General features: G+C 37.6%; 1 protein-coding gene across 1 annotated transcript in view; it reads left to right on the forward strand.

Annotated features, from left to right (window-relative positions):
• The first annotated feature begins 4,715 nt into the window (after window positions 1-4,715).
• LOC119720683 (transcription factor 12-like) overlaps window positions 4,716-23,880 on the forward strand; it is a 95,593-nt gene continuing 76,428 nt past the window's right edge. The window contains exon 1 of the mRNA XM_038190480.1: window positions 4,716-4,816. Within this exon, the coding sequence (XP_038046408.1) occupies window positions 4,760-4,816 (57 nt within the window). The 5' untranslated portion in view covers window positions 4,716-4,759. The remainder of the gene's footprint in view (window positions 4,817-23,880) is intronic.

The following is a 23,880-nucleotide window of genomic DNA, read 5'->3' on the forward strand; positions in this document are numbered from 1 at the left end:
CAACGCGCATACCTTATCACATCCCTTGAACTAAAGCCGTGTTCCCATTGGACTTTTTTGGTTAAAGTACCGCAACTTTTCTGTAGAATGACAAAATTAAATCCAATGGGGACACACGGTAAACTGACGTCCCTGTCAACTTACCGCGACCGTGATGTAAAACTAACAGGCCGAAAGAGGACGCGGAAGACTTCCGCGCAGCCACGGTAACTTAACAGGGCCGCTAAAAAGTCCAATGGGAACGCTCCGCGCTGTAAACCTACCGTGTCCACGCTGTAAAACGCTATGCAAACAACAACACTTCCTGTATACACAGAATTCGCGCGAAAATGGTAGTATGGTTCCCTGTCTCGTTTGCACTGATGGCGGTGTGATATTATCATCGTACCGTACACAGCGTGTGTAGCATGCACTACGCTCAGCTGCAGCGCTTTTTTCAATCTCGTCCAGCTGCTGCAGTTTCGCTACTTTACTAGTTAGAAACATGGCAGATTTGATCGATTTTGTGAGGAGTTTAATTGGCTAGATGAACGTGAAAATGCTGATGAAGGCACAGGAGAAATGACGTGGCCGACTAAATCAGCGCGCGAAAAATACGTCATTCCACAGAATTTGCCCTTTTACACATGTACAATAAAGTCAATGTATGGGAATAACAAATTATGAAGAGCTCATTTTGAAACGAGACTTTTTGTGCATGTTAGGCATCTCTCAAAAGTAGCTATGGTGTTACATCTACAATCTACATGAAGATTAGATTCATTGTTATTGGCAGACTCTTATCGTCTGTTATACTTGCATCTTATTTGTTGGTACATGTATGGTGAAGCAAAGTTCATTTTAAAAATTCCATTTTTACCCCTCAGCCGAGAGGCTCGAGGGGTATTGTCATCGCCTACGGTGTCCATTTTTATGTCTGTATGTCGTATGTAGTTTCCGGATGATAACTTCAGTTAGAAATGTTGTTTGGGATTGTAACTTTGGTAGGGGGTTGCCCTTAGGAGTAGGCAAGTTGGGATAGGTTTTGAGGTCAAAAGGTCAAAGGTCAAGGTCACCATGTTGAGTTAAAGGTTAATGGTTTCCGGATGATAACTTGACTCTGGCTGAGGGTTTCAACAGCAACGCTGTTATTATATTTTTAGCTAATATAAACATGTCTTGTTCATTTAGAACTTGCTTGAGATAAACTTTCACCAAGTACAGAAAAACATTTCTGTAGCAATTTTTAATATTTGTTGAGCTTTGTATCAAGGGCAATTCCATGAAACTTGGCTGAAATGAAAAAATTAATGAACTCTTCAAAATAACAAGCTTCACAGCCTCAGATGTGGTATCAAATTAATGTGACAAGATCTTTCATTTGAATAATGTGCCAATGAGATGGATGGTCAAGTGGTTTTTTTTTAGGGGGGGGGTAAAAAACCTGGTATTTTACCTAAGTTTTTTTTTAATTTTAGGTACTCATTTTGGCACCTTGTGTTAAATGCAAGTCTTATCGTGTGTTTTTGTTTTAAATTAAGAGAAAAGGTTTCATGGCTATTTTCAAGGGTATTGTCAAAAGAGTTTGTTGTTTGATAGTTTCTTAAATGTTGAAACTTGTACCAAAGATGGGTGAACAAACTGTAACGTGAGTTACCGTAATGTATCCCTCTACAGATTTCATGAATAATTTTTTTAAAATAATAGTAATGATAGAATATGACTTATTACCTAATGGAAAACTTTCAAATGAAAGGCATTTAATTTTTTTCTTTGTCCTTTTTGTGTAATGTGAGTCCCAGATAAAAAGTTATTCCCAAACCAACAGAATTGTATAATAAAAATATTGCCCTTTTTTGTGGGTTTAATCATTTAATTTCAAATGACTTGTGAAAAAAAAATCCACCCTAAATGCTTTGACTTTTTAGAATAACAGCACAAACATGTAGTTGAGCGAAGAGTACCCTCTCCAAATGTAGCGTGAGTTGCCATGGAATTGCCCTCAAATGCTTTTTAGGAGGAGTACCACCCTAACAGTCCTGTATCCTACAATTTTAATATGATTTATCAAGGTAATTGATGTAAAGTGTCCGTACGTTAAAGGGCTGAGGTACACAGTATTTGGAATGGACATACCCGGTACATGTAGATAGTACACGTACACTGCACATTATGTATTCCATAGGAAAGGAAACTGTCCATTGACTGGAATAGCTTGGCAACAGCTTCCTGCTTGGCTGCTACAAAGCACTTGGTCTATAGTACTTCCTGTATTGCTTACATTCTGTATAGCAATCAATCGCAGTTGCTTCTTCCTCTACCTATTAAATATGAATGCAATTTCATTGCATTATGAAATATCTACACAATAGTATACTCCTTGGCCAGTGCATGCAGTTGCAATTACATATTTGTTATATGTAAGCCGTTTAGTTTTGATGTTTACATAAATTTGTTAACATTTTCATATTCCGAGTTATGTGTTAATCAATCAATATTCATGGCTTGGTTTTTTGTATTTTCTGAGGGTTATTACAATTTGATTTTGAAATTTCAAAATGAATTACATGTATCTTAATTTTGCACAAATTACCGGTACATTCTCATCAGTAGATTTAAGTTGATTCAAAGCTTAATTACTGTTAATTACAATGCATTTCTTGACTTGCTTTTCAATTAACCAAAAACCAACCGCGTTCATGTAGAACAGCAGATGTGTGAATAAATTGTGCATTTGATGATAAAAGCGTGAAATGTGGCACATTGTTAGAAAGTACATGTACATACATGTACATTACCTTCAATAGGATTTTTGGCTATGGGGCTATCTCAGATTTGCCCTTTGGTACATGTACATCAAGTCCATTATAGTGGGAGGACAATGTGGTAGATGTACATGTACCATACCTATACATTTACCTACACTGTACATTGGCAGGTAATGCAAAATATCAATTTCAGTTAGTAAATGTCATGGTTACCATAGCAACTGATAAAAAAGTAATTAACCTTGGCATCCAAAATCACCGCTAGAGGGCGCTATATTAATTTGAGGGCAAATTTTTTTTGTGTTGAGTTGTTCCAAAATTTGAATCTTTTCAACCAAAATCAGCACAGATACCGGTAGAGAACAAATGGTAATGTTATCAAATACTTTCAAATTTATAGATGCTTTGCATTTTTCATGCAAGTAATGTACAAAAAGTATCCAAAACTAAACAAAATTGTGCAAATTAATGTACACGTACCGGGGTAAGCAGCTTTTGGTGCAGATTGCAGCAATATTGGACTTCAAGCATTCATTGTACATGTAGTTGGTCATGTGACCATGAATTTTAGTCTAATGTGGATACTTGATGGGGATACAATGTAGGTTCGGGCAAAGAAAATATGGTTTTGGCTCACTAAAATACATCTTATACATAACGAACAAACTTTTATTTGTTGTGTTTGTTATTTTGTTATTATTTGTTGTATTTGCTGTGTTTATCGGGCCATTATCGGTGACCAGCCCTCTACCCGGTCTACCACTGTTATTCCCATTAAAAAAATACCTTTTTGGTCAAAAACTTCGAAGAAGAAAAAATAGCAAAATTCTGACCATCTTTTGTTCAAGAATTTTACCTTAAATTGCTACATTGTATCCATGTTCATGGCCCATTTCTATGAATTGAGCGTGTGATTGCTGTTCCAGCAACGAGCCCCCAAAGTTTCCCCAAAAATATAAAAAAACTATACACAAATGACCAAAATTGATCAAATACAATGCTGTCGTCAGTAAATGCACTCTTGGCGAAAGTTTTCGGAACACGCCCTTTGTCTCGATTGATGTGCATGCGCGTCTATTTTGCATATGAATTGAGACATTCAGGAACTGGGCCAGAGCTTATGGTGCACTCGCGCTTGTTCACATACATGTATCTGCAGTACTAAGGGTCGTAAGGTAAGCCTCAAACACCATGATGTGGCTTCAAAAATTATTGAACCAACCATGAATTATACCCCCCTCCCCCACCATAATTTTGCAATAATGTTACCCTGGTCTGGATGACAAATAAAAAGTGCATAATTTACATCCTACAAGATGAACTTTTCTTTCAGTACGGGGACTGAAAGATTAAGACATTAAAGAGAGTAGTACATTTACCCATTTTTGTGGAAGGAATCCAACCAGTGGATGGCCGCACCACAATGTAGCATGCCAGCTGTTTGATGACAACATTCCTGCGTCCAATATTTGGATGCATGATGTGCTGAGGAAATTGAACATTTTAACAAGTTTTTCTTTCTCTCAAATTTGAAATTTGCAAACTTCACTGAGATCAACATTGATTTTATTGTATGTCATACATGTACATTATGATTAAGTTCAGAGTATTTGTGCAAGAGCAAAGTGCGCTAACAGAAAGCATTATGTAAGCGCTGGGTCAAATAGGTGGGAATTTAATTTAAGTTTAACTGTTCAGACATCACTCAGTCTAAGGAGAACAAAATGTGTGAACTAAACCCTTCCTTTGTTGTGTTTGAACTTACTGCTTCAGCGGCAAGTTGAACTTGATTCAGTGTACCTTCAAACTGTTCAGACACCAATTTAGCAAACAAGTTACACCATATCTAGATCAACCAGTATTTAAGCAATGTTAAATGGTCTCTGAACTCCCTCATGGTTAGCACAACTTTATGAGTAAAATTTACATCCAAGGCTGTTAAATTACACATTTTGTTATACTCTTTAATTCAATATTGTTCTCACGCAGGTAAATCCAAGGACCCGTACTCAATGCCATACCCATCTATGTCCAGAGAATCTAACCTTACACCTAATGCACATGTAGCGGTAAGTCAGTTGGTTCTTGTTTTTAAGATGTACATGTAGTATAAGACAATACAAGTTTTGTTCATTGTGTGAAGGGGTCAGGTATCATACTGCACATTTGTATATCCACATGCCATGCAACAATGAGCAAGCAAGGATTGATCAGTAAGTGGATTTCATTAATAAATAACAAATAATGATAATACAGAACATAGCGCTCTAACTGTCAAAGAAAGTACCACAGCACTTTACACAAAATGGACGAAAAACCAAAACCAAAAATAATCTATATAATTAATAGAGAACAGTTCTTGAATACATTCTGATATGTTGTAAAATGATACAGTTTTTTGTTTTAATCAGTGATACATTTTCCACCAAAAGATCAGAGAGGGTGACAATGAAAAAAAACAAAATTATCGCACTTTCCTTTCATTTGAAACATGGAGAAATACGTCATGTACTAAGTGTTTGCCAAGCATACAGGCAGTTATTGGGCCAATGGGCTTTGAGGTTTTCTTTGAAAAAGAATGTTTACATACACATGTAGACAGAGCCTAATATGTACCGGTATGTTCAATGTAGAGTCATGGACCATATTCATAGCAGAAATTAACATACACATCAAATTTGGTTACAATTGAAAGGGTCCATGAAGTGAATTTTTCTTAGGAACATATTTTAAGCAACTGTCCACTCCTCTTAAATGTATGAATAATATTGACATCCATTGTTAATTTTATGGAAAAGTGCACTTCTTTAAACATTTACACATGTAAAATCTTCCATGCTTTTCCAGACAACTGAGGGTGCTGTTGTTGTGATGTCATTTCAGGAAGACACTGTTCAGTTTAGGGGTTACTGTTCATTTGTTCATTTGCTTATTGAAAATATTTGTGAGAAAAGTTTGCTCATTGGCTTACTGCCATGTATTGACACAACACGAATCACAAAAGAAAAGAAAACTTACGACATCCAAATATCCAAAATTCTGGCAACGTTTGGTGCTGAAATACCGGTAGCTGTAACATGGAGGTTTCTGCCTGAAAATCACACTTTTGCTCAAAAAGGCACAAAAATACCCTTGAAAATGGCCAAATGAAAATTGAAAAAAAGGTTAAATGGGACAAAAAGGTGAATCTCCAACAATTGCATTTAAAAAAATGACATTGCATGGGCCATGGCATATTTGTATTTGTATCGCAGTACTATGTACCTGGAATTTCTTCTGCATGTATGTTGGATCAGGAATTTGAAAGGGCAAAGATATTTTGATGTACATGTAGATACATGGTGTTGGATAATGGCCCAGTATTAAGCTTGATCAAAAATAAATGAGGAAAGGAACTTTTGATTTGGAATAATGAATGAATTTAATAAGCAGAGATGCCACTTTTCCGGTTTTAACAGGAATTCCGGTTTTTAAAAAAAATCTCACAAAATTCCGGTTTTTCCGGCCGTCAAATTAACCAGAAAAAAGAGAAGAAAAACTGTGGAAATGCGTTGATTTTTTACCTCGATTTAGTACATTTAGGCGCACGCATGGCACAACATTGTTTATTGAGGTAGTCTTAAAAACAGTCTTTGTGTATGTTGTTGCCGAGCCTGCATGCGATACAAGCGGCCAACGTACTTGCACGCAGTATACAATGGCGCCTCGCGCGTGCTTCTCCGCGTGCGGGCGTGTTGTGTGCTAAGCACACGTAGCATTCAGCCTGGAAATCAAGTCTATCATTTCAGCTATCGGTGGTTTCCGATCGCAGTGATACATGTGAATACAAAAAATGCGGGTACCAACCATGTTTACGTTGAGCGCATCGCGTAGTGCAAGGATCATGTACACCGACAGCAGTGTTGTGGAATCATGCACGTTTCGTGTCGAATATTACGTTGGAAATTCGGGTAGGCACAATAAATATTAGGAATATGGACAAAGTCAGTGATTGAACGAACCGACAGCTTTAAAGGCCATAGAAGCAAAATTAAAAAATAAACAGAACTTGGCTTGGCTACAAGATAAAGATGACAATGGGGACTTTGTGTCGGACACAAAGTGGCTTTTTCACACACACAAAAGTTCCGTTTTTTCAAGCAGCCGTTCCGTTTTTTTCAAGCAGACCCAGTTCCGTTTTTTTTTCAAGCAGACCCTGTGGCATCTCTGAATAAGTTAGTTCAAACATTATCCGAATGACAATCAGTTGCAATATTTTCCTTCACATGGCTTAGTTTTAATAGCAAGAGATTTCAAAATCCAGTTATCCAATTTCTGTGTCGCCGTAACAAAGTTTTGGGAGACACTTACCAGTCCTAAATTCTGTACAACCGTATGACCGTAGACCCGCAGGTTACGTCTGTCCATCCGTCAGGGCAGCTTACATGTAGCTTCCGGATGATAACTTGAGTTAGAAAATGTTGTTTGGGATTGTAACTTCGGTAGGGGGTTGCCCTTGTGATTAGCAAGTTGGGATTGGTTTGGGGGTCAAAGGTCAAGGTCACCATGGTGAGTTAATGGTTAACGGTTTCTGGATGATAACTTGAGTTGGAAATGAGATTTTGGTGTCTAACTTCGTAGGGGGTTGCCCTTGAGTAGGCAAGTTGGGATTGGTTTTGGGGTAAAAAGGTCAAAGGTCAAGGTCACAGTGGTGAGTTAAAGGTTAATGGTTTCCAGATGATAACTTGACTCCAACTGAGGACTTTTAGAATAACAGTTATCCGATTTCACTGGAAGCTCACATGAAGCTGAGCCTGGCAGTCATGCAAACAGTGACCAGTGAGGCACTTAAAAGTCATCCTCCAGTTAGATTCGCACTATCAAGACAATCACAACGAAAACATTTAACTGATAATTTATTCCACGATTTATTTGTTGTTTTCTGTTTTCTGTAAACATTTGATAGGCGCATTACATGTAGAGCATAATATGAAATCATTGGGGAGCTTGTAAAGTTTAGAACTGTAAATTTATGATTTAATCATTCAAAAAAATAATATGAGGGCAACGACATACCGGTATATAGCCCAAAAAAATATCTTCGGTTTCTGGTATGGAGCTTGCCCCAAAAGTGGTGCGTTGACGCGGGGTTTTTTTTCCCCCTACTTTTTTTTCTTTAAATGTCAGCTGATATAGCAGCTGACGCTTCGACCCCCTTAAAACTTTCAAAAATACCCTTCAGAGTGGAGCTTGAGGTGACCTCAGTAAGGCCATAAGGCTTTAGAATTCTGCACCCACTTATGATCTCGATTGACACGAACAACATTCTTCGGGAAATTTGGATAGTCAATACCAAAATCAGAGAAACGTAAATGTCAGACCATACAGCGACATCGACAGTGCACATGGCTATGGCGATTCGTGCGCAGACCAGAAACCGGAGACTTTTTTGTCAATTATTTGCTATATATTGAAGGTTAAGATGTGACAATTACATATTTGATGCAAGGTTTAGTATAGAGAGGAATAAAAAAAATGGGGGGGGGGATTTCTATCAAATATATTCCCAGTCAGAAACAAATCCTCATGATGATTTTTAGTGACTCAAAAAAGTTAAACAATGTTATTTAAAACTTCTCATACAGGTACATGTAGGTAAGGCCATTGGTGGAATTCTTTTGAACAGCCACATTATTTGGACATGAGTTGAACTAATGAAAATAGAGAATTTGTGAAAAGAACTACATGATTGGACTCTCTTTTCTTTCGGGGGGGGGGGGGAGTTCAATATGTATGATTGTTTCGCTGGAATGTATATTGGGTGGCACTGCTGCAGGATTGAGGACTAAATTGCATGCAGACAAGGAGCTGTCATGATGAATATCTGGGCAGGAACTATCCATCAGTGTGGCAGTGCCCTGCACAATGATTGGATAACATGCTGGATTCGTAATGACTGGGTGTGGTGAGCTGTCATTATGACAAAATGGGTTGGAACTCTCTGATCAGTCATTGTGTGCTATTCATGCACTTGTGGTGAATTGGGTGAGAAACCATTTTCTTGCACTTTGTGTCACAAGAAGGTTTAAATCTAACTTTAGTAGACACCAGTATGTGACCATACTTGCTGTGGACTTGAACACATGTACCGTACCAGAAAGTTGCTGCGATTATGCTACATGGGGTACAGTGAAAACAAGTACATATTTTGATGAGAAAAGGATCAGTAGGTATTTCCCTTGGTTTGTATAGAGGCATGACACACGCACATGTAGGTCAACAGCAGCTGGTTCAGACACCTGCTTGACTGGTAATCTCCTTTGACTTGTAATCTCCATGCATGTTATGTACATGTACACATGTACGTACTTGCACATGGACATGTACACATGTACCATATTTCCAGTACATGTATAAAACTGGTTTGTGTATCATAACCCCATCAGCTGATCTATGCTCCAGCTGGTTTCTACACAAGAGTTATGCACGTACAGACATTTGTGCATAATTTGTACAAAGAGTGAAACTGTTGTTGGCTTTTCAGCATAGTTGTGGTCCGATTGGGTTGAAATGTTGTACATACATGTACATAATCAGGGACGTGTTATTGATTAAAAAAAAAAGCATATTGCAGAAAAGCCCTATGTTCTGTTCATTAAACGGACGTAGACCTCTAGTTTTCATTGCAAATGTTTAATTCTAGAAAACCTACAATTAATTTAGATGTTATGAAAAGGGAAATTGTTTCAATAACTGTGTACATTTTCTATTTTCATGTCACATGCTAAAGTTTACAATGCATGTCTTTGTTAAAGCATGTTTGAGTTGCTTAAACCTTCTGCATGTACTTGCATGTAGTAGCTAAACTCTGTCTTCACCAATGTACATTCACAGTACTTCACTTTTTATTTATAATCAAGTTTACTTAGGCCCCCCCCCCCCCCAAAAAATACTTCTGCTTCCGGTTTCCCTACCTACCCTATTCTGACAGCCCCACCCTAATTTTTTCATTGGAAAAATGAGGAAAAAAAAAACACCAAAACCATCACTTTATACCTTTTACCTTTGTTTACACGTAGACGCCTCCGTATGGTCGTACACAAAAAATTGGTAAAACAAAAAAATCCCTACCTACCTACATGTACCCTACTTTCGAATGCCATGTAATCGGAAGCAGAACTAATTTTTTTTGGCCTTATTGTAAACCTGTTTGTACATGTATGTATGCTAATTGTGTCATTCTATGCAGATTCAGCTGAATTTCAGAAAGGTTGTCAGGTGACCAACTCTGATTTTGGATGACTTAATTTATAAATGGCTTGATGCACCTTATGAACAAGCAACTAATAATTCACAAAACTCAAGTCATTTCTGTGATATGTACAAATGTAAGACAACTTCTAAAAGTTAGCTCCATAGATGTATGACTTGTGACTCAGCCTCAGACTCAAGTCACTATCAACAAAGACTTGGACTCAGACTAGACACATCAGACTCTGACTTGTGACTCAGCCTCAGACTCAAGTCACTATCAACAAAGACTTGGACTCAGACTAGACACATCAGACTCTGACTTGTGACTCAGCCTCAGACTCAAGTCACTATCAACAAAGACTTGGACTCAGACTAGACACATCAGACTCTGACTTAGGACTCGGACTCAATGTTAGCAACTCGGACTTGACGACAACATGACAAATATACATGTGCACATACATACATGTATGTACACATGTATGTTGTTGTTTTTAATTGAAAATTGACATTTTTTGGGGTGCAAAATTCAAGTTATATTAATGAAACCCATACATTTTATATTAAATTGTACCGTGCAACTCCCTCTGTAGTTGCACAACCATTTAACAATTGTTGACTGCTGTGATGTGGTATGGTTTTTAACACTTGAGGGGTGCATACTGGTAGCACCTGAGGTGAAGACAAGGGAGATATATATGCGCCCCAAGGGGGTTAAAAACGGCACATCCTACATCACAGCAATCAACAATTGCTTGGTTATATCGTGCCAATACATGTAAGTCAAAAAGATGGTTGTAACTTACATGCAAGAAATGAATGAAATCACTACAGTGTAACCCTTGATAACTGCAGGCCAGACATCGTGAACAGTTGCAGTTCTCAGTCGCGAGCGCGTAGGCAGGCCCTACACGCGCGTGCAACTTGTGCAATTTATATGCAGCGCAGTGTGAGATTTATTTACAAAAATGTATAATGCAACTCAGTGTACGGTACATGTTTATGAAGTAAATGGGTATTTTTAATGACTAAACACGTGGCTGTTCTAAAGCAATGAAATTATAGTATCTAAGCACACGATATAACAGTGCAAATTGATAAGTGCCCTACAGCCACTGTACCACTCTTTACCGGGTACGTGCATAAGCCTAGATACAGTTTAATGAGTTTCCACAATTGATAATTATTGATAATTAAAAGTTATGTTTATCAACAATTGAAAGACATGTACCTGTACATGTATACATGTAAGTACACATGTAGTCATCCAACTAGCACAAGTGGAACTCAGAATTATGTCATGTGTCTTAGGTTAAGAAGCTGAAGGTTGTGTGGCACATTGAACATGTACAGGGGCAATTCCACGCAAAAGTGACCATGGCTGGAAAGTGGAAACTGTATGAAATCTTCCAAACTACAAGCATCACAACATCACATGTGGTGTCAAATTATAGGGGACAACAAGATCTTTCATTTGAGCGGTGTGCCAGTGAGATGGAATGTAGTTAAGTGTGATTTTGGGTAAAAAAGCTTGTGGTTTTTTGGGCTAAAATCATGGATTTTTGGTAGTCATTTTGACACCTTGTTTTAACATGCAAAATGTGACTGTTATTGGAATGTTTGTGTTTAAGACAGAGAGAAAGGCTCATATATTATAGGGAAAGATTTTCATTATGTTGCAGTTCATCAAACTCAGAGTTTATGCCATGTTAGAAACCATAAAGAGGAAGTAATGTGATTGATGTAACGTGAGTGACGGTACCTCCCTGCAATCTCATGTCCCTTGCATCTAAAATACACACTTACATGTACATTGTGTTTGAGTAGCCTCATGGCATATAAATGTAACGAGAGTGACGGTGGAATTGCCCACATGTATATTTAGTCTATGTTCCACAAGTGGGAGTGGGTAAGGAATAATCATTCAAACTTGACATACATGTACAATATATTTGAAATGCTTATAAAATCCCATCACTTGTGCGTGCAGCAGTAACACATGCTCATCTTTAATACTAATAGCAATACAAGATTATGCCACACTGTTGTGGCAATGTATCAGGATTCAAGTTTGCTTGAAGACAAATTCAGTGTATAAAGCAAGACTTACACGTAGGGTATGATGTACAGAGTTCTGATGATAAATTGAGTTGTGTTATAATTTGTGTGTCTGTCATATTGGATAAGGCACCATCCTATTCCATAGCATAAGTAGACAGGTATTGATCTTCATCTAACAAGTATTTTTGGACTGAAGCTGAGATTCATGTATTGTGCACCTGCCTGCTAGAATCCTGACAACTTTGACTGATCATATCTGATAACCTCCAGACCAGGAAGCTCATTACTGTTAGCATAGATCATCCCCGAAACATCCCATTCACAATCGATCACAACTTGACATGGAATCTCCATATAGAACCTTGCATACCAATATTGTACACCAGCATGAAGATATTGCTGTGGCTTCTTATCTTTGAGATTGATAATTAGACAAGAAATATATGTTCATGTTTAGGTGTTTTCTTGTCAATTCCTTGTTCAATCCACATAGATCCTGCAGCCGATTTCACAAAACTGTATGCAAAGGCGCAAGTCTACTTGCGCCACAATTTATTACGTAAGTTGCACAACATTTCACGCTGGGCAACATTTCAGTTATGACAATTTCACCAAAGTTTTATAGTGCGCAAAAGAATATTGAGAAATTCCATTAGAAAGTGGACATGACTGAAAAATAGAAAATTTATGAAATCTTCACAACTACAAGCATCACAACCTCAAATGCGGTATCAAATTAATGGGACATTAACTTTTTAACTTTAATATGGGCAATTCCATGATAATGTAACGGATGTTACATTCAGAGCCTAATGACCAATTTCAACAACAAATATTTGTTGTCAAAGCAACTATATTCAGTTCATCTCTAGCTTAGGCCTTGATGTATAACATCACATGATTAATGTTGTATTGTGGTTGAATTACTTAATGAGATTTAAGCATTGTAAACGACCATTACGGATGTGACGCATTTTAACGTAGGTTTTGAATTTCAGTACTCTCTGATAAAAGTCTGTAAAGTTTCTTACACAAATTTAATGAAATAACTAAACTAAGTGTTAGATATAGCTTTACTCTATAAAAACACCAATTACATTGTAACATTACGAATGTTACTTGCCAGAAATCAGCTTCACACACGTGATAAAAAAACATAATGAATCAGGATATTTTAAGTTCTGTGTGTTATATTTTATAAAATATGAACCTTTCTCCCTGCCTTAAAAACAAAAACCTCACAATAAGTTTGCATTTTGCATGTGAAAACAAGATGCCAACATGACTACCTAAATCGATAACTGTAGCCCCAAAGTCACTTTTTATGACCCCAAAAACCGCAACATTTGACCACATTCTATCTCACTGGCACACCACTCGATTATAATAGATCTGTTGGTCCCCTTAAATTGGATGTACCAAACTTGAGGTTGTGATGCTTGCATTAAATGTAGTTTTTGAAGTTTTCATACATTTTCCACTTTTCAGCCATGTCCACTTTTGTGTGGAATTGTCCTTGTACCAAAGGTGGGTGGGCAAGCTGTAATGTGAGTTACCAAATTCATCCCTCTAAAAATTGTATTATTGATTATATGTTGATATATGACTTACACCCTAATGATGCACATGTAAGGGCACTAAGCAGATTTTTCAATCAGTGTACCGTACAGTATGAGGAAACTTTTAAATGCAAGGCATTTAAAAAGAAATTCTATATCCTTTTCTTTTGGCTGTTTTTTTTGTGTGTAGTTTTGTCACTTAGTTCAAGGGATCTTCTGGGAGAAAAATCTACCCTTCATGCTTTGACTTCATAGAGTTGACGGAATACCCCCTCTAAATTTCGAGTTACCATGGAATTGCGCTATTTTGTGAATGGGAATAATAGTGTGGTGGAGCAGTTTTCAATGTGTGGTTTGAAACTGATTGGTGGCCTGGTCGCTGATCAGCTCAGGCCGTTATCCGCAACCAGGCCCCACACCGGTTATAAACCAGACGTTTAAAACTGCTCTATCAAACTATTATTGCCTTATTTTGTACCACCAATATAATGCGCTCTCGACCAATAGGAATGATTAAACTGTCCAAGGTGTTTATGAATAAGGGAATAAATGTGTGCTCCGGAGGTTTTTATCACTCGTTTAATACCGCTTAGAGTCTGGGTGCTGATAATTACCCGAGCCGGAGGCGAGGGTAATTATCAGCACCCAGACTCTAAGCGGTATTAAACAGAGTGATAAATACCGACCGAGCACATATTTATTCCCATTCATAAATACCTTATCCGTAAAAAAATATCAAATAATTCGTTCAAAAAATCCCGATTTTGTTCAACAAGTTCACTTCATGCTTTTTGAAACATCCCTCTAGCAAAATAATGGAGTGTTCAGCTGGCGAGTAAGATGTAAACAACCCTTTTATGGAGATTGACGCGCGCGTAACATGTTCTGCGCGATGTCACGCAGAACGCACCTGGGGCGTTGCGTTTTGAATTTAGAACTATAAAATTCTGACTCGCTTGTAGTGTTGCGCATGCCTACGTGAGGATTGTGAACGTTCAACCAATGAAACGGTAAGAGGCACTGGATTTTAGGAGTCCACATTTTATTGTGACACTGGAAAAGTGTTTAAGACCAGCTAGCCATGTCTTTATCATCCGTTTAAGACCGGCCACGTGACGGGCTCTCGACCAATAGGAATAGCTAAACTGTCTGAGGTATTTATGAATGTTCATTAATAAATACCTTGGAAAGTTGATAGCTTCTGATCGGTCGAGACTCGATCACGTGGGAGTGCATTAACGGTGATATAAAGACCGGCTTCAAAAAACGAGCGAATAAATGGCCCCTGAACCAGTATTGATCCAGCATCATACTGTAACCTAAATGATTGGCCAGATATACAACAGTCCTATGGTAGCTTGTAACAATACAGCAGTACACATGCGCACAACTACCATCGCGTGAAGACTTACGCACTCGTATGCAACACAGTTGCTATGCGTACGCGGAATAAGTCTTCACCATAGATTTAGAATATAAGGACTGTTTCTAATTTTGTATGGTCTTCACACGACATGTTCGTACTGAAGATAATAATACGCTTACGACGAAAGCATGGATCTGCGATTTATTTTCTGTAAATACGTCGCACACGGACCTATTTCCTTTTTCTAAACTGAGCATCTCTGTAATTCTGGACACAAGGAATAGTAAACGAAATTCCAGCTTCCTCCGTCAGGTAAAAATTTGAAAAAAATTGTTGTAATTTGTTTCGCTATGGCAGCAGAAGTTCATACTCTGGACATCAGTCATAATGCAATGCAGCTAGAGGAATAATGCATTGAAGAGACAGGGTAGCATATCACACTCATTTAGCTAAAATATGGCCCCTTGACATGAACACAAAAAGTCTGGAAATATCGCAGGTGAAAAAGTCACAAAATTGGAGCATTTTAACTGTTTATTTCCTTAAAATTATGATAAATAATAAATGACCCGGTTGGGGATGGCCGCTGTTAAAGCTATAGTGCATCATTTGCAGCCATCCGAAAAGTAACTGGCGTAATTATTGTTGAAAAACATACTTGGTTGAAAGATAGTAAGGGGACTAAACTCCCTGTGAAATTATTCTATCTGGCAAGCTGTCATTTTGAAGTAATCAACGAAAGAAGGCCTTTCCAACGGTGCTTCTTAAGACGCACCATAGGAAATTTAAATTAGTAGTTCGTTTTGTTATTCGGCAAAGCGCGCGCAAGCATTGGCACGACGCACGCGCGGTTGCTATAATTCGTCAGATCAGTGCGCGACATCGCGTAGCTGCGATCAGCTCAGTGAGAACATGTCTCGGACTCTGAATTCAGGCCCAATTCAAAACATGATTCAGCAACTTTTGATTTGAAATTGAGATCCTAGCATGCTGTTTTTCTCGGAATATACAGCTGAAGCTGAGCTGAAAGCTCATCAGGTTAGTTGTTCAGTATCCTTCATTAGATTTTGAGCACTTTTGTTGCTTCAAACGAACAAAATGCACAAATTACAAATGATGGACTATATCTTTAATGGACCGCACCCTTCGGCTTGGTCCGTTAACAGCGGTCATCCCCCAACACGGCCATTATCACGTAGTGAAGACTGGGTCCTCTCACTGTTGTTCCTAAATTAATATGGCGCACACAAAAAATCCAACCACTGTCTGACATGCATTGTACCAGTATGTAGGATGCGAAAGCTACTTGATTGTCTTTACTGTTGCAATTCAGATACTAGCATGTTTCTACAGAATATACATGACATGGATATTGGTCTTGAGCGATACATGTTCATGAGCACTTCTACATGCACATGTACATCAAGAGTGGTACAAGTGGCAGCAGTCAGAAGTCAGTTGAGGCCATCAGTCACATCAGCAAGTCCAGAAAGGTTTGGAATAGGAGCCAATGCCAAGCACACCTGTACAGGTGCACTCTTGACAGGAAGCAATATGCATATCAGATCATCCTATATGGCCATGGGCAAGCCTTCCAAATCAAGTCAAGCATTTCAACTACCTACCTTCTACACGAACCTGGCAAGATATACATGTATAGCGGAAAGAATGTAGTATCCTGCTGCCACTTTTTTCCAATCAATTTTGAATCCCCGGCCCAACAGGTTTAAAAAGGGGCCACATTTATTTTGGGCGGTTAGAGATGTAAAAGGGGGACAGCAAAGTTTGCAATTTTATTTTTTAAATCAGATTTTCTTTAAATTTAAATTGAATTTTTATTTTTTTAGGCCACTCCAATTTTAGTAGTTACCCGACTAGTATTGTCCGTTTTTTCCCCTGCCCTTTTCTCTCTCTCTGTCCTTTCTGCTTCTCTTCTGTGGATACAATGTTACATGTAGTTATTCAATGAACATCCATGAGGTCTTGCCAGGAATCAAACCTGACCTGGACTCTGGAGAAGAAAGAAACTGTCATGAATTAAATGCACCAGTCTTATCCACTCGACCATGAGCGCTTGTTGCCGGTGAGAGTTAATTTGATATACTTAAGGTGCCCATTGAATTAAGGTGAGGTCAAGGAGAGGTCTTAATGAATATTTAATAAATTAAAAATTCATGTTTCAATTAAATGTTCATGAATGATGTATGGTTAAGTAGATTTTTTCCAAACTTGATCAAAGGGGTAAACATCTCGCGTTGAATCAACACTCCTTAGTTTTGTGAATGCGTTAACCTGTTGGATGTTCTGAATGTACATGTATATACATACACAGGCATTGGAAGTCAGTTAGTGTGCGTAGATTTGCCCCGATGCTGCTTAGCAGTAGCACTAGTTAGCAGAAGATGGACAGTAGCACGCGGTCATGGAAAGCAAGTTAACTATGAAGGTTCTATGATGGCGTTTGGCGAGTTTGAGTCAAACTACTAAGGAATCAAAGAATCAATGAAGCAGTGAGGGCCTAGGAGCAACAATTCTCCAAGCTACAAAATAATGAGGAGTGTTTAACAAAAAATTAGTATGTGATAAGTCCATACTTTCTGTATGTGTCTCGGGGTTGCTGTTAGATCCTTGGATCCGTAGTCTACGTGTAGGTGGGTTTTCCATCTAAACTTTCCCTTGAAAAAAATCCTCCAAAGCCACATCAAGTTAATGGGGGCAATTTCAAAAAATGATAATAATCAGTCCAAGCCCTGGGGTTCCGTAAATAAAATGGATTTTACTTTTCCGCCCAAGTTGAAGAAAAACATGAGGTAATGTCCATGCGACCTACATACCTCCATGATAACAAGTTCTATACTCTGATGGGAGTGGCTCGATCCGCACATGCATGGTAAAGGTGTGGACCACAACCCCAACTGTTTGTATACATTTGTTTTCCTTTCAGGGAGGCTATGGGTATTATCCATTATGGTGGGAGAAATCGAAGTTTTCAAAATCGGTTATCATAATTTTTTTTTCAAATCGAATAACAGTTATCTGATTTTACTGGAACTTTCCATTCAGCTCTCAGTCATACATTTAGTCATTTGCCTACAAAATAATGAGTGAGGTGCTGCATGCAATACCCTCTACGATAATTGGGTATTGTTTGCAGGATTCAGTAAAAAACACTCTGATCAGTCCAATGGGCAGGCTATTCATGAACCAAGAAGACCATACATGTTAGCGTCGGTGAGTGAATGCAGATTCAGTCAGAGACCATGGAGCAAATTGGTGGGTGCTCCAGATATTTTTTTTAGCTTGTGTCACAAAAATGACAAATAGTAGAATTCAAACCGTAATAGTAGAATCAGACTGTATTGTTAAAAATTTGGATATTAATCCGACCACTATTTATCAGTAAACTTGGATAATTAGGCTTGTCTTTCTAAAAATGTTTTCGCATCGGAGTGTTTAGGAGAAACCTTAAAAATTGAATCAGAGAGCTATATCAACCTTAATCCTAGACACGTTGACGATGTTAAATTTATTCACCATTATTCTAGAACTAAAGCTTTTCATGAGTCACTTTTTGTCAGATTCCCCCGTTTGTGGAACACCCTGCCCGCAGACGTTGTGGATAGCCTGATCTTTGGTCTGAACACTTTCATTGCTAAAATGAGGGTACACTGGCTGACTCCTGGTGTGAACTACATGTCACCCTAAGTTTTGTACAGATGGGACTTTGCTAAACCTTGCGTGTTTGTTTGCTTGTTTGTTTGTTTATCTTGCTTGGGGCTTTTGTCTGTATGCTTGTGCGGTCGTTGCTTGTTTCCTGGGTCGTTTCTTCGTTAGTACGTTTGTCTGTTGGGTTGTTTGTCTTCCGTCTGTCTGTCTGGCTGTCTGCTGGGTGGGAGGACTGTTTGTCAGTCCGTTTGTTTATTTGTTGTTTTTCCCTTTGCTTTTTGTTTTTGTCTTGTCTGTTTTGTTTTGTTTTTGCTTCTTGTCTGTTTCCTTTCAGAGGTTGTGTTTTTTTGTCTGTGGGGTCACTTGTTTCTTGTTGGATTGTCTCTGTGGAGTCTGTTTTGGGTGTTTTTTTGGTCAAGTTGCATGTCTTACGTTTGTCGGGTAGGGGTCTGTTTGTCGGTCGTTTAATTTTTTGTCTGTCTTCCATGGTCTTTTTTTTTTTTTCCTTGCTTTTTCTTGTTAATATGGTGCAATACATAAAAATTAAAAAAAAAAAAATCCAGGAATTTGTGCTATTTTAAAGGGTTTTTCTTTTTGCCATGGGATTATGTATTATAGTGTGAGTCTGTTATAACATTTGTGTTTTTGCAAAATAGGGTTTTTAGTCATGCTATGGGAGAGCTACTTGACAGTGATTTAGTTCACATTTTAACAATCCCGCAGGGGTGTGCAATTATCTTGGTGTAAGTGTCTTAGTCTTTTTGTATGGTTTAATGTGTATTTTTAAACTTATGTCTTTTTTTGATGTCTATACTGTGTGTAATATTATTATTATTTTTGTTTTACCCATTGTAAATTTAACCCTGCGAAATAATAAATGAAATGAAATTTAAAAAAATGATCTGCTTACGAATGGGATACGCATGTGGCTTGGAAAAAACGTGCTGATTACAATGCCATTTTGTTTAGTTACACAAGACCCACTCAAAATTTAGATCTGAGATACATATTGCAAAACATGTGCCCAACGAAACATCCATGCACAGCATACGTACGCCTGTCTCGCATCACAACAATTAGCTATGTGTAAAGTGTTCTTTCAGCATTTGACGAATGCAAATCACATAGGAATGTGTGTGAATTAAATTTGTTTTGCTGAAAGAACGCACACCGTTTTTGTGATCCTTGGCAGAACTTTAACATGGTGGTTGTCTTTAAAATTCCGTGAGTGATTTGAATGATTCTCGTACTAAAAGAGAGCTTATGAATCGGGCTTTCATATCCTAGATTTTGAAAGTGCCAGCAGAACTTCACTAGTTTCGGTTTTTTTCTCACCCTGTACACTTCCAATGTTTTGCACGTATGTACATGTACAATGTGTTTAGTGAAATCCTTTTTGAAAATTGTAAGGATCTTGGCATGAATTAGGTGAACTCAAACAGTTTTTCTATTGTTTTGTGTCTAAAAATAGTCGTACAGATCCACATTAGTCTAAAAATGTACATGTACCAGTATGGTGACTTAAACTGGTGAAAAACAGAGGACTTGTATCATGTGTGAGCCATGTATTTCAGACATTATACAATCAAATGGACTAAATTACAGTGAAATTGACCAAATTGCCCATGCATTGTGTTTAATGAGCTTTCCAAAGGCAAGGTCCATTATTGATCGGTCCTGTTTAAATGTATATTTATCCATTTTAGGACTACAATAGATAAACTGAACAATCATTTGGTATTACATGTATGTTTATTATTATTACACTCAAAACAAAGTATGTACCTACAACTGTACATACATACATAATGGTATCATGTACAATAAATGAGATTCATAATGTAAGACAGTTTACCCATTCCTATTACATGTAGTTGAGAGCCCGTCACGTGGGAGGTTTTAAACCGGTGATAAACCACTGCTGCGTTCTGAACCACATCGCGCAGTACATACCGCGCACGCGCCAATCTGCATATAGAGGAGATATTTAACACTACACCCTTGAGGCACATACCATAGACGTGGCGAGAGTGGTGTTTCATGAAACATGAAAAAAAAATTATTGAACAAAATTGTTGGAAATTTGTGAACATTTGACTTGTTTGACTTTTTGATCGGAAAGGTATTTATTAATGGGAATGTTTGGCAGGTATTAAACAAATTTCATGTGACACTGGCAAAGTGTTTAAGATCAGCCAGCCGGTGTTTTATCAACTGTTTAAGACTGGACACGTGACAGGCTCTCGACCAATAGGAATGGGTAAACTGTGTGAGGTATTTATGAATGTAAAATAATGTACATGTACATCAGAGGTCATCAGTTTATTCAAATGTCGGTCAACTCGATACTGCTGGGTTTTGCAATTAACCATGAAATAATTTCAGTTCAAATTTACATTTACATTTGAAGATGCTGCATTACCAATGAAATCGAACAAATCTGTTAATGTCAAGGTGTATTTATTTCAAATTACAAAAATGTAAGTGGAAAGATCAGAGTTTTCTATTAAACAAAAGTTATAAGTAGCGAGGAAATCCTTTAATACTTTTGATTTATTGTAAGTGAGCTTTGCAAGGCTTTCAGGTTACATAAAAAAAAAAATACAAAAATAGAGTCTTTCTCTAAATGGCAGTATATTTGTGTCCCTATTCATCAAGGCTTGACTTCCACTGGAAATCTATGCATGACACAAATAGTACATGTGACATTTGCCTAGTAAATTAGACCTTTCCAACTGAACCAGAGACAGTCTAGTGCTTGTACTTTTCATACTTTGTGAAATACGTGTAGTGACATACAAAAAAGTGATTTTCTTTTGTACAGTTTCAAATTTTCAAATAAAGACAATACTTTGGTAATTGTAAGGGGGTTTCAAAACACCATAACGATACAACGTACCGATGGGAGTTCAATTTGAGCAACTGGATAAGTAACATGTATGAATACATAGTTACATACCAGTTTGGGTGCTTTACATGTATGTCCATGCCCAGCATGGTTAAAGGGAATGTACATCATTGGCTTTTGCTGCAATTTTCAGAAAGGAACTATTCGAGGGGTTAGTATAACAGATCAAATATTATTTAACTGACATGTTTGAAGTTTTGTCTTCGGAAATGCTTGAAAAACCAAGAAAAACAAAAATGTTTAAGTAGTCTGGTTCCCTGACTCCACTAAAGATAGAATGGATAAATTTATAGATGTCAGAAAATTTTAAGTTAAGGGGAACCAGTCTAGCTGGCCTGCACCCGTTCATGAACATGTAACCAATAGCAAACAAAAGTTGGACTGAAAAAAATTGTTAATTCGGAGCAGTAGTTGCAAAATAGTTAGGTTTTTTCAACGGTGGTCGGCCGACCACCGTTGGAAATGTACACAAAAATACAATTTTCTTGAAAATGACTTGACCCCTTGTGCCATAATTTTACAGGATGCTTTAGGCTGGCATTTACCAACATCCTAGTAAGGTATTTCGCAAAAACTTGGTAGTTTTATTTTTCGATGTTTGCAAATGTTGTATATTCCCTTTAATGTGACCAAAAAAACCACTTTTTTTTCTATTTTGAGAGTTTGCAACCCTCAGTAAAAGGCTTTTCTTTTGGTCTGCTTTGGGCACAAAAATCTCCTCCCTGCAAGTAGACTACAGTAACGATGCTGTTGGGGGCGTAGGAACCCCTCTACCTTGCAAAAACTGAATTATTGTTAAGCTGCAAGTAATTAAATTTGAAAAAGTGATTGATTAACGATGGCATTGAATCAGTAGGTAAAAAAAAATGGTCTTCAAATTATCCATACCTGTACACTTTTGATTTAAAATGGTCTCATGTTTTCAAACTTTGGAAAGTGACTAATGTCTTAAAAGTGTTTATACTCGTACAATGTACATGTACATGTATACTGTACATGTACATGTACAATGCTGAGAGTAAATTTCATTTCAACCTACATGTACCTTACATGTACTTTACCGGTATGTCATGTATACACATCAATGCAGAACTGTTGATTTACATGTACATGTGTACCGGTATGTATGGATACCGCACAGTGCTTGCTTGTATATCAATTGAACATCATTTTTTTTATGGAAGTGGAACATATTTTCCAATGTTTCTAACAAATCAACAAGTGCTTACGAATCCTTACAATTCTTAATGATGAAACATACATGTACATGCACATCTCTTACATACGTGTACACATGTAATATATTTATTTACATGCTAATTCTGTTTCCTTTTGAAGAATTTTTTTCAATTGTGAATACTAGAGTGATGTGAAATTGTGAAATTTGTGTGTAGTTAACGTTTAGGTACAATAATAAAGTATTGCTCTCATGATAATTCAGAATTGAAGGAATTTTACTGCTTTAAGAGTGCTCTAATAAGCCTGTTGCACTTGACCTTTCATTTCTGAAACTGAGTGTCCAACAGGTGTAAATGTATTGCATTTGTCTTGTTGAGTCCCTGTCCTTGTGAATAGTATTCAACATGTGGGAGTTGCTCTCAGCTCTCATCCAACACAGCTGTTGCCTCAACCTCAAACATATTGATTTTTCTTGCTGTTGTGTTTTCCTGCATTTTCTCACATCTCTGTAGTATTACCATCATTGTATGGTAGAGCAGTCAACCAACAAACTATAACCAAAAGCCTGAAGCGATATCTTATGGGATTTTAACAGATGTGCTTGGTCTCATCACAGGAATAACATGCAAAGAGAAAGAAAATAAATGAATTATTGACTGTTCATTTTGTACCGATATTATCCAAGTAGTAGTTTGATGGTAAGTCTTTGGATCGTCTTTGGAAATGATGACACATGTACATGTATGTGTCCAGCACCTCCAGTCATTGTTCTGTTTGCAGTGATTTTAGAAATCAACAGACAACATCTAACATTAACTGATGGTAAGTTCTTTCCTGTTTCCTGTTGATTTCATTCATTTCCATTCCACAATGTGAGTAGGTCCAAATACAGTGAAACACTGGATAACAGAGCCTGAAAGTAAAAGGTCAAGCAGCGAGCTTCCGGAACCCTTGAGCAGCCCGCCTATGGGCATTTTATACTAGGTTGCCCTTTCTCTTTGTCTATTTTTGACGATGATTTATATCAGTAATCACCCCAAGAAACATTCATGTTGGAATTTTATCTTGGTATTCCTCAAGGAAAAAGGATGAGAAATCACTAGGAGATACAATATAGGTAAAAATGAATTCTACTTATGACCTTTCACATCCGGCATTTTT

The sequence above is a fragment of the Patiria miniata genome, unplaced genomic scaffold, assembly GCF_015706575.1.
Source record: "Patiria miniata isolate m_02_andy unplaced genomic scaffold, ASM1570657v1 HiC_scaffold_9, whole genome shotgun sequence".
Classification (NCBI taxonomy): domain Eukaryota; kingdom Metazoa; phylum Echinodermata; class Asteroidea; order Valvatida; family Asterinidae; genus Patiria; species Patiria miniata.